The sequence below is a fragment of the Oncorhynchus masou genome, chromosome 10 (assembly GCF_036934945.1).
Source record: "Oncorhynchus masou masou isolate Uvic2021 chromosome 10, UVic_Omas_1.1, whole genome shotgun sequence".
NCBI lineage: Eukaryota > Metazoa > Chordata > Actinopteri > Salmoniformes > Salmonidae > Oncorhynchus > Oncorhynchus masou.
The window spans coordinates 45,523,388-45,535,943 of NC_088221.1; the positions used below are offsets into that span (position 1 = coordinate 45,523,388).

A 12,556-nucleotide genomic window follows, 5' to 3' on the forward strand; every position below is an offset into this window, starting at 1 on the left:
TCGATAACATCTACTGCATCTTGCCTATGCCGCTCTGTACCATCACTCATTCCTATATCTTTATGTACATAATCTTTATCCCTTTACACTTATGTGCATAAGGTAGTAGTTTTGGAATTGTTAGCTAGATTACTCGTTGGTTATTACTGCATTGTCGGAACTAGAAGCACAAGCATTTCGCTACACTCGCATTAACATATGCTAACCATGTGTATGTGACAAATAAAATTTGATTTGATTTGAAGTTGGGTCCATTAAATTGACTAAGGTTACTGGTTTTGAATTCAGTGTACCAGCCACAATAATATACCAACCATTAGGATCTGAAATCAAGGATGAGTAAACAAAAGGAATGTTTTTCCTTATCAGGATTGCTACCCCTCTCGCTTTTGCATCAAAGTTAGACTGGTATGAAATGGTCACTTACAAGCAGTTAAAATGCATGAAACCATTGCTATTACAGTTACAGAAGTCATCAAAAGAGAGCGCCTGGGGAATAGGAGTGGAGCTCAGCACTGCAGGGCCTGGATTAACCTCTACATTGAGCAGCCTGAGCGGTCCACACGGAGAACACACAACCTTCCCCACGTAATTACATCATTATATTCTGACCTATAAGAGCGGCAGTTTGGGGAAAGGCTAGGGTTAGAATAAGCATAGCTGAAAAATTCCACCCAAAGGTATATTTCTCTCGTGTACTTTGTCTTTTTCTCTCTCTTTTAAATCCCCATTTTGGGTAACACACGCCATAGTGTGTTGACAAGTTATACTAAGTTCTAATCAATAGCCTAGAATGTGGTTTTGTGTATGTATATCTTTTATCATCATTTTAGCTTTCTAGTAAATAAATACTCAACTAAGATTGGTGTGGTACGAACTCATTGGTGAGACCCGGGTCCTTGCAGATTCCCGGATTATGCGACGTTCAGAATGAGACTGTAGAGGTAACTGGTTAATTAGCGGCTGTTGTAAAATCGATATTCTGATATTCTTTGAGTTAATTTGGGAAATAGAAACTCAATAAAACTAATTATCCAGGTGCCCCAGGTTAATGAGTTAATAATTGCTTGATTCAGTTAATCGCATGGTCGAAAGCAATACTTTGATATTATTATGGGGCAGCAGGTAGCCTAGCAGTTAAGAGTGAAAGGTTCTGCCGTTGAGCAAGGCTGAACTGAATTATGAAACAATTATTCAAGTTGAGGGAGACAGTTACATCATTGGGACACATAATATATGACAGACATCACCCTGCAGTATTCTGGCCCAATCCTATTGTTTGTATAGTTTGTTGTTGTCTCAGATTCCAGAGCGACCTGTTAGCACTGACCTGCAAGGCTCTGTAATAATGACACTTACATCACTCTACAAATTAAAGGTATCAAACAAGAACACACACACACACACACACACACACACATCTAGTACATTGTGATTTCATATTACATCAGCAAAACTCAACCTGTGCTCTATGACTGACGTACAAATCTTAAAGGAATTGCACCAATTACAGGTGTTGGAGACACACAAATGCTTTTCTCCAGGGACAAGTAAGGCCCCAATACATCATAGACATTCAAAGTGAACTTACAGCTCTGTTGTCATTTGTGTGAGTACAACTTCCACTAGGCCTCAGCCTCAGTACAACCCTCCCCTTAACAATCCACCCTGCACAGGTCAGCAATCCCACCTCTGAATCATGACTCTGTCTGTCACAGGTGGGATCAGAACCGTGGTATCCTGAGTGGAAAACCAACATCTTAACCAATAGTCTTAAGAGGAAAGTCCCTCTTGGACCGAAGGGGACACTGATTTAGAAGTACTTGGCGGGGCTAACTCTTCACGATACCGTGAGTCAGACTCACCTCTGCTACACATTTGAGTAATTTAGCAGATGGAGGGGGTAAACAATTTCAATTCAATAAAATAATAGATTTGGCCTTTACCACTATAGCCCACAGAAACACATAGAATAATTCATTCTTAAATCGCAAAAAGACAGTCAAATGATACATCTTAAAGAATACGTTTTTGATGTGTCTGTCCTATAAGAAAGATCAGGAAAAATGTATATATACTGTGTAGAGAGAGAGAGAGAGAGAGAGAGAGAGAGAGAGAGAGAAAGATGTATACAGTGGGGCAAAATCTGCAAATAAATTCATTAAAAATCCTACAATGTTATTTTCTGGATTTTTTTTGTTATCATTTTGTCTGTCAGTTGAAGTGTACCTATGATGAAAATTACAGGCCTCTCTCATCTTTTTAAGTGGGAGAACTTGCACAATTGGTGGCTGTCTAAATACTTTTTTGCCCCACTGTATATGCATTCAGAAAGTATTCAGACACCTTCCCTTTTTCCACATTTTGTTACATTACAGCCATATTCTAAAATTGATTCCATTTTATGATCTCCTAACCAATTGTGCTATTGTGTCTTTTTTTTCGGGTTATTTGTAACTTATTTTGTACATAATGTTTCTGCCACCATCTCTTATGACTGAAGAGAGGTTCTAGATATCAGGACAACGATGACTCACCTCGTACTTTACAAAGGTTTTTCTTTAAGAGTCAGATGCGAATGATATATTTCAGACACCTGACAAGACCCAAATCCCAGAAAGAGATGAAGGTAACGAGGACATAGGTCGGGGTGCCTTGAAAGGATCTACTACCATGAATATACCAATGAGACAATAAAATCTGTAATATCTTATGTTTCACCGAGTCGTTGCTGAATGACAACATGAATAACATACAGCTGGCGGGGTTTATGCAGCATTGGCAAGATAGAACAGCCGCCTCTGGTAAGACAAATCAAATCAAATCAAATTTTATTTGTCACATACACATGGTTAGCAGATGTTAATGCGAGTGTAGCGAAATGCTTGTGCTTCTAGTTCCGACAATGCAGTAATAACCAACAAGTAATCTAACTTACAATTCCTAAACTACTGTCTTATACACAGTGTAAGGGGATAAAGAATATGTACATAAGGATATATGAATTAGTGATGGTACAGAGCAGCATAGGCAAGATACAGTAGATGGTATCGAGTACAGCATATACATTATGAGATGAGTATGTAAACAAAGTGGCATAGTTAAAGTGGCTAGTGATACATGTATTACATAAGGATGCAGTCGATGATATAGAGTACAGTATATACGTATGCATATGAGATGAATAATGTAGGGTAAGTAACATTATATAAGGTAGCATTGTTTAAAGTGGCTAGTGATATATTTACATAATTTCTCATCAATTCCCATTATTAAAGTGGCTGGAGTTGAGTCAGTGTCAGCGTGTTGGCAGCAGCCACTCAATGTTAGTGGTGGCTGTTTAACAGTCTGATGGCCTTGAGATGGAAGCTGTTTTTCAGTCTCTCGGTCCCAGCTTTGATGCACCTGTACTGACCTCGCCTTCTGGATGATAGCGGGGTGAACAGGCAGTGGCTCCTTGTGGTTGATGTCCTTGATGATCTTTATGGCCTTCCTGTAACATCGGGTGGTGTAGGTGTCCTGGAGGGCAGGTAGTTTGCCCCCGGTGATGCGTTGTGCAGACCTCACTACCCTCTGGAGAGCCTTACGGTTGAGGGCGGAGCAGTTGCCGTACCAGGCGGTGATACAGCCCGCCAGGATGCTCTCGATTGTGCATCTGTAGAAGTTTGTGAGTGCTTTTGGTGACAAGCCAAATTTCTTCAGCCTCCTGAGGTTGAAGAGGCGCTGCTGCGCCTTCTTCACGATGCTGTCTGTGTGAGTGGACCAATTCAGTTTGTCTGTGATGTGTATGCCGAGGAACTTAAAACTTGCTACCCTCTCCACTACTGTTCCATTGATGTGGATAGGGGGGTGTTCCCTCTGCTGTTTCCTGAAGTCCACAATCATCTCCTTAGTTTTGTTGACGTTGAGTGTGAGGTTATTTTCCTGACACCACACTCCGAGGGCCCTCACCTCCTCCCTGTAGGCCGTCTCGTCGTTGTTGGTAATCAAGCCTACCACTGTTGTGTTGTCCGCAAACTTGATGATTGAGTTGGAGTCGTGCGTGGCCACGCAGTCGTGGGTGAACAGGGAGTACAGGAGAGGGCTCAGAACGCACCCTTGTGGGGCCCCAGTGTTGAGGATCAGCGGGGAGGAGATGTTGTTCCCTACCCTCACCACCTGGGGGCGGCCCGTCAGGAAGTCCAGTACCCAGTTGCACAGGGCGGGGTCGAGACCCAGGGTCTTGAGCTTGATCACGAGCTTGGAGGGTACTATGGTGTTGAATGCCGAGCTGTAGTCGATGAACAGCATTCTCACATAGGTATTCCTCTTGTCCAGATGGGTTAGGGCAGTGTGCAGTGTGGTTGAGATTGCATTGTCTGTGGACCTATTTGGGCGGTAAGCAAATTGGAGTGGGTCTAGGGTGTCAGATAGGGTGGAGGTGATATGGTCCTTGACTAGTCTCTCAAAGCACTTCATGATGACGGAGGTGAGTGCTACGGGGCGGTAGTCGTTTAGCTCAGTTACCTTAGCTTTCTTGGGAACAGGAACAATGGTGGCCCTCTTGAAGCATGTGGGAACAGCAGACTGGTATAGGGATTGATTGAATATGTCCGTAAACACACCGGCCAGCTGGTCTGTGCATGCTCTGAGGGCGCGGCTGGGAATGCCGTCTGGGCCTGCAGCCTTGCGAGGGTTAACACGTTTAAATGTCTTACTGACCTTGGCTGCAGTGAAGGAGAGTCCACATGTTTTCGTTGCAGGCCGTGTCAGTGGCACTGTATTGTCCTCAAAGCGGGCAAAAAAGTTATTTAGTCTGCCTGGGAGCAAGACATCCTGGTCCGTGACTGGGCTGGATTTCTTCCTGTAGTCCGTGATTGACTGTAGACCCTGCCACATGCCTCTTGTGTCTGAGCCGTTGAATTGAGATTCTACTTTGTCTCTGTACTGACGCTTAGCTTGTTTGATAGCCTTGCGGAGGGAATAGCTGCACTGTTTGTATTCGGTCATGTTACCTGACACCTTGCCCTGATTAAAAGCAGTGGTTCGCACTTTCAGTTTCACGCGAATGCTGCCATCAATCCACGGTTTCTGGTTAGGGAATGTTTTAATCGTTGCTATGGGAACGACATCTTCAACGCACGTTTTAATGAACTCGCACACCGAATCAGCGTATTCGTCAATGTTGTTATCTGATGCAATACGAAACATGTCCCAGTCCACGTGATGGAAGCAGTCTTGGAGTGTGGAGTCAGCTTGGTCGGACCAGCGTTGGACAGACCTCAGCGTGGGAGCCTCTAGTTTTAGTTTCTGTCTGCAGGCAGGGATCAGCAAAATGGAGTCGTGGTCAGCTTTTCCGAAAGGGGGGCAGGGCCTTATATGCGTCGCGGAAGTTAGAGTAACAATGATCCAAGGTTTTTCCACCCCTGGTTGCGCAATCGATATGCTGATAAAATTTAGGGAGTTTTGTTTTCAGATTAGCCTTGTTAAAATCCCCAGCTACAATGAATGCAGCCTCCGGATAAATGGTTTCCAGTTTGCAAAGAGTTAAATAAAGTTCGTTCAGAGCCATCGATGTGTCTGCTTGGGGGGGATATATACGGCTGTGATTATAATCGAAGAGAATTCTCTTGGTAGATAATGCGGTCTACATTTGATTGTGAGGAATTCTAAATCAGGTGAACAGAAGGATTTGAGTTCCTGTATGTTTCTTTCATCACACCATGTCTCGTTAGCCATAAGGCATATGCCCCCGCCCCTCTTCTTACCAGAAAGGTGTTTGTTTCTGTCGGCGCGATGCGTGGAGAAACCCGTTGGCTGCACCGCTTCGGATAGCGTCTCTCCAGTGAGCCATGTTTCCGTGAAGCACAGAACATTACAGTCTCTGATGTCCCTCTGGAATGCTACCCTTGCTCGGATTTCATCAACCTTGTTGTCAAGAGACTGGACATTGGCAAGAAGAATGCTAGGGAGTGGTGCACGGTGTGCCCGTCTCCGGAGTCTGACCAGAAGACCGCCTCGTTTCCCTCTTTTTCGGAGTCGTGTGTTTTTGGGTCGCTGCATGCGATCCATTCCATTGTCCTGTTTGTAAGGCAGAACACAGGATCCGCGTCGCGAAAAACATATTCTTGGTCGTACTGATGGTGAGTTGACGCTGATCTTATATTCAGTAGTTCTTCTCGACTGTATGTAATGAAACCTAAGATGACCTTGGGTACTAATGTAAGAAATAACACGGAAAAAAAAACAAAAAACTGCATAGTTTCCTAGGAACGCGAAGCGAGGCGGCCATCTCTGTCAGCGCCTTGATTCTAGGGGTGGCGATCTGTGTATATTTGTAAACAACAATAGTAAGGAAGTCTCTAGGTTTTGCTCGCCTGAGGTAAAGTATCTCATGATAAGCTGTAGACTTTCTCACACGACTGGCCTATCTGGGTGATGTTTTTCGTGCCTGAATGAACTGAATGAAGAAGTTGGAGCTCTTGTCTGTTTGTATTAACAAGGACAACACGCAGGTCTTTCCCATCATGGTATGATTTTTTTGTGTGCAACTGAACACAAGCTTACGGACAATGTCAAATGTGATACAACGATGCGCCTGAGTGAGCTGGGTGCGCAATTACGCAGGTACTTTCCCGAAATGGATGACACAAAAAAATGGATTCCTTAGCCCTTTCATGCAATGCCTCCAGTCCACTGGAAAGGGACCCTGGGCACAGGCTGTGGAATATTGCCGCCCCAAGGCAGAGCTGGAGGCAGCGAAAGCTGAGTGGCGGCCATATGAGGAGGCAGCACGGCAGCGTGACAGGCACGAGAGGCAGCCCCAAAACATTTTTTGGTTGAGGGCACACGGGGAATGTGGCAGAGTCAGGTTGGAGACCTGAGCCCACTCCTCGTGCTTACCGGAAGAAGCGCAATACTGGTCAGGCACCGTGTTGTGCGGTCAAGCGCACGGTGTCGCTAGTACGCGCTCATAGCACGTCTGTCCTGCTGTCCTGAGCTGCCAGAGCCGCCCGTCTGTCCTGAGCTGCCAGAGCCGCCCGTCTGTCCTGAGCTGCCAGAGCCGCCCGTCAGTCAGGTGCTGCCAGAGCCGCCCGTCAGTCAGGTGCTGCCAGAGCCACCCATCAGTCAGGTGCTGCCAGAGCCGCCCATCAGTCAGGTGCTGCCAGAGCCGCCCATCAGTCAGGTGCTGCCAGAGCCGCCCGCCAGTCAGGTGCTGCCAGAGCCGCTGCCGGAATCCGCACCTTTGGGGGGGGTACTGTCGGTTGAGCTACAAACTAGTGTGTAAAGGGAGGATTCTCATGGACAACATGGCATATTCCGTTTTGCTCTACTACCCCCACAAGTGTTATGTGACTCATCTGAATGTAACCATTACCGGTTTAACAAATTAATGGAAGTATAGAGGTAGTTTTGTGGCTACCCCCAAAAAATGTAAAATAAATTCTCTATATATTTCCTGAGCTTTCTTATATGTCCTAGATATAGGACAAACACTTCAAAATCTTATTCCAAGTGATTTATTATTTGACTGTCTTTATTGCCATTTATGAATGTGTTATTCAATGTGTTTCTACGGGCTATAGTAGTAAAGGCCAAATCCAATATGCTATTGAATGGAAAATTGTTTATCTTAAATCTTAATTGTTTATTAACGGCCCCAAAGTCTTAGACTTTTAAAAATCAATGCCACAACTCCACCCATCTCCTAAATGACTAAAATGTGTAGCAGAGGTGAGTCTGACTCAAGCTCTTGTGATGAGGTAGCCCTGCCTGCGACTTCAAAATCAGTGTCACCTTCAGTTCAAGAGGGACTTTCCTCTTGGACTATTGGTTAAGTTGTTGGTTTTCCACTCAGGATCCCGGGGTTCAGGTCCCACCTGTGACAGAGTCATGATTCAGAGGTGGGATTCTTGACCTGTGCTGGAAGGTTTAGGGGTGAGGGTTGTACTGTGGCTGAGGCCTTGAAGCAGTACACACACAAATCACAATAGAGGTGTATTCAGGTTTACTGCACGTTGTCGTTCTGCCCCTGAACAGGCAGTTAACCCACTGTTCCTAGGCCGTCATTGAAAATAAGAATTTGTTCTTAACTGACTTGCCTAGTTAAATAAAGGTAAAATAAAAAATAAAATGTAGAGAGGGATGTAGTCTATATTTTGCTGTTGAAAATTCAAGCCATGATATTGAAGCACCCGAAGTCGCTATGCTTTGTTTATTGGTTGTGTGGTGCGTTGGCAAAGAAATCTTTTGGTGTAAAATGCATTGCAATAATTGTATGTAATTGGCATCAAAATGTTGGAAATCTGATATCCCCCATAGCTGATTATTGCCTGTAGCCAGCTCTGATCGTATTGTAGGCCTAATGAAACAGGCACATGAAATGAAACAGGAGAGTGAGCTCGTCTGTAGCGGTCTTCAAACCCTCAACCTTCTGGCCCAAAGCCATGCGTGACATTGACTGTGCCACAAAAGCATAGCGACGTGGCAAAGTCAATATCCACCTTTCTAAACACAGAGTTGCTACAGTTATTATTTATGCTCGTAAGCATTATTTAGAGTTAATTCTATGAGGGGGCAGGTTATGTTCTTATAAAAATATTCCCAGTATATTTTGAACTGTCCCTAATTACTTGAAGTACTTTTGAGATCATTACTCAATTCAACTGAACTGAAATGGAAATCACATTTCTTAGTGTCTATTTTTGTTTAAATTAGAGAAAACAACACACCAGAAATGGAAAACAACATTGACGATTGACTGGGTCAGAAGTCATGCCTTCTCATCAATGTCCTTACTGTCAGCTTTGCTACACTAGCCAGCTGACATGTGGCAAGCTGTCATGTCTCCTGAGGTTGTGGATTATGGTCCAAACTGAGCACTGACATCACAAACCAGTCTTACAAAGATATCACGATTCCCATTTTAAAAAGACTTTGAGTGACTTAAACATAACTCATACTATACAGTGGGGAGAACAAGTATTTGATACACTGCCGATTTTGCAGGTTTTCCTACTTACAAAGCATGTAGAGGTCTGTAATTTTTATCATAGGTTCACTTCAACTGTGAGAGATGGAATCTAAAACAAAACTCAATTCACATTGTATGATTTTTAAGTAATGAATTTGCATTTTATTACATAAGTATTTGATCACCTACCAACCAGTAAGAAATCCGGCTCTCACAGACCTGTTAGATTTTCTTTAAGAAGCCCTCCTGTTCTCCACTCATTACCTGTATTAACTGCGCCTGTTTGAACTCGTTACCTGTATAAAAGACACCTGTCTACACACTCAAAACTGACTCCAACCTCTCCACAATGGCCAAGATCAGAGAGCTGTGTAAGGACGACATCAGGGAAAAAATTGTAGACCTGCACAAGGCTGGGATGGGCTACAGGACAATAGGCAAGCAGCTTGGTGAGAAGGCAACAACTGTTGGTGCAATTATTAGAAAATGGAAGAAGTTCAAGATGACGGCCAATCACCCTCGGTCTGGGGCTCCATGCATTATCTCACCTCGTGGGGCATCAATGATCATGAGGAAGGTCAGCCCAGAACTACACGGCTGTCACGCAGAACTAGGTGGGTGCAGGAATCAGATGCAGAGAGAGAGTAACTGAGTTGAAGTGCTTTTACTGTTGCACATCAAAATAATAAGCCCAACAAATACAGGGCGCGGGACACTATACAAGACCCAAAAACCACAGGGTGCCAAGTAAAGAAATGAAAATCCACCACTACCTAACATGCACACATGTAACATAAAGACAATCCCGCACAAAACAAAAGCTACTAAATACAGGGAAGCTAATCAAACCAAAATAAACACAGGTGAAACTAATAAGACAACACAAACAGACAAACGAAAAAGGGATCGGTAGCGGCTAGTAGGACGGTGATGATGACCGAAGAGCACCGCCCGAACAGGCAGGGGAGCCAACTTCGGCGGAAGTCGTGACAACGGCAGGACCAGGTCAATGACCTGAAGAGAGCTGGGACCACAATCTCAAAGAAAACAATTAGTAACACACCAAGCCGTCATGGATTAAAATCCTGCTGTGCACGCAAGGTCCCCCTGCTCAAGCCAGTGCATGTCCAGGCCCATCTAAAGCTTTCCAATGACCATCTGGATGATCCAGAGGAGGAATGGGAGAAGGTCATGTAGTCTGATGAGACAAAAATAGAGCTTTTTGGTCTAAACTCCACTCGCCGTGTTCGGGGGAAGAAGTAGGATGAGTACAACCCCAAGAACACCATCCCAACCGTGAAGCATGGAGGTGGAAATATCATTCTTTGGGGATGCTTTTCTGCAAAGGGGACAGGACGACTGCACCGTATTGAGGGGAGGATGGATGGAGCAATGTATCGCGAGATCTTGGCCAACAACCTCCTTCCCTCAGTAAGAGCATTGAAGATGGATCGTGGCTGGGTCTTCCAGCATGACAACGACCCGAAACACACAGACAGGGCAACCGCGGAGTGGCTCCGTAAGAAGCATCTCAAGGTCCTGGAGTGGCCTAGTCAGTCTCCAGACCTGAACCCAATAGAAAATCTTTGGAGGGAGCTGAAAGTCCGTACTGCCCAGCGACAGCCCCAAAACCTGAAGGATCTGGAGGTCTGTATGGACGAGTGGCCAAAATCCCTGCTGCAGTGTGTAAAAACCTGGTCAAGAACTACAGGAAACGTAGGATCTCTGTAATTGCAAACAAAGGTTTTTGTACCAAATATTATGTCATGCATTATAAGTTATGCTTTTCTGATGTATCAAATACTTGTGTCATGCGATAAAATGCAAATTAAATACTTAAAAATCATACAATGTGATTTTCTGGATTTTTGTTTTAGATTCCGTCTCTCACAGTTGAAGTGTACCTATGATAAAAACTTACGGACCTCTACATGCTTTGTAAGTAGGAATACCTTCAAAATCGGTAGTGTATCAAATACTTGTTCTCCCTACTGTATGTTTCCCATTAAAATACTCAGTTGAGAAAATGTGGCTTTTCTCTCATCTCAAACTATCAGAAAGGCTGAAGGACAGACTATGTCGGCAAAGCAACATCCAATCCTGTCATACATTGCATCAAGCTTTCACAAATTATTTGTTTATCCAAACATTTTTTTTTGTGTGCTCACGTGTGTGTGTGTGTGTGTGTGTGTGTGTGTGTGTGTGTGTGTGTGTGTGTGTGTGTGTGTGTGTGTGTGTGTGTGTGTGTGTGTGTGTGTGTGTGTGTGTGTGTGTGTGTGTGTGCAGAGAGACTCTGTGGAGGGGAGTGGCTGTCAGTAATTCAGGAATAAATAGAGAAGGCAGAGAGCAGAGTTTGTCAGAAGGAGGACCTGACAGGGTCACAAACAGAGCAGGACCTCAGCATTTTGACCTTCTACTACAAATGGAGGAACATGAAGATGGTCAATACTGTTTTCAAGACAGAAACTCTTCTTGCAGAAAGGTTTTGCTATCGTCATCTATCTACATAACACTGTACATCTTCATCTCATTGATTTCAGCAGTTACAGTTTTCTTGAATGTACTGGTGATCATCTCCATCTCTCACTTCAAGCAGCTCCACACTCCAACCAACCTGCTCATCCTCTCTCTGGCTGTGTCAGATCTCCTGGTGGGACTGATTGCGATACCAGTAACGACTGTAGCAATTATGGAACCATGCTGGGGATTTGGGGAATATTTCTGTGTGTTTCAATTCTACATCACTTGTTTATGTACTTCTTTATCTCTGGGCAATTTGGTCTTGATATCTATTGACCGCTATGTTGCTGTGTGTGATCCCTTATTGTACCACTCTAAAATAACAATAACAAGAATGATGTGTTGTATATCCATTACCTGGTGGTGTTGTATCATACACGATGCTGCTATTATAAAAAACTTTGTAAATGTACATGTACCGAGTAGGTGTTTGAAAGAATGTTTTATACTTGAAGGGTTCAATTGGGTTAATATCATTAGCCTTGTACTTAAAATGGTTGTCCCGTGCTCTATTATTATAGCACTTTATATGAAAATCTTTGTGGTGGCCACATCACAGGCCAGAAAGGTATTTTCAAAAGAGGCTGCCAGTGTATCTGGTGTTCAAACTGTACAAGCAAATAAGTCTGAGAGAAAAGCAACAAAAACTCTGTCTATTGTTGTTTTCAACTATCTAAGTTGTTGGACTCCATCTCTATTTCCTTTCTTTCTATCTTTTTTAGGTGAAAATGTATCATCATCCATCATCAGCTTTCTGCCACTTGTTAATTCCTTAATTAATCCAATAATTTATGCTTTCTTTTATCCATGGTTCAAAGTGACAGCTAAACTTATTATAACCCTGAAGTTAAGGTGTTCATAGTTCCTATATTTGTATTTCTAAATTTGAAATACATAGTTTTGACATAATTATGTTATACAATTGTTATTTCATGTAACAATACACTGACAACACATAGATTAATGTGTTGTTGATACAGCATTATTTGCCTAGATTGGATTGGAATGACTTGGAGAAAGTATAAGAAAGCATACACTTGTTTTATAAAATACATTGTAGTCATTTTGGGTTGTATTCTCAGT

At 43.5% G+C, this 12,556-nt stretch overlaps 1 protein-coding gene across 1 annotated transcript; it reads left to right on the forward strand.

Annotated features, from left to right (window-relative positions):
* The first annotated feature begins 11,369 nt into the window (after window positions 1-11,369).
* LOC135546875 (trace amine-associated receptor 13c-like) lies at window positions 11,370-12,335 on the forward strand. Its single transcript, XM_064975439.1, has one exon. The coding sequence runs from the start codon at window positions 11,376-11,378 to the stop codon at window positions 12,333-12,335; it is 960 nt and encodes a 319-aa protein (XP_064831511.1). The 5' UTR covers window positions 11,370-11,375.
* Window positions 12,336-12,556: the final 221 nt, after the last annotated feature.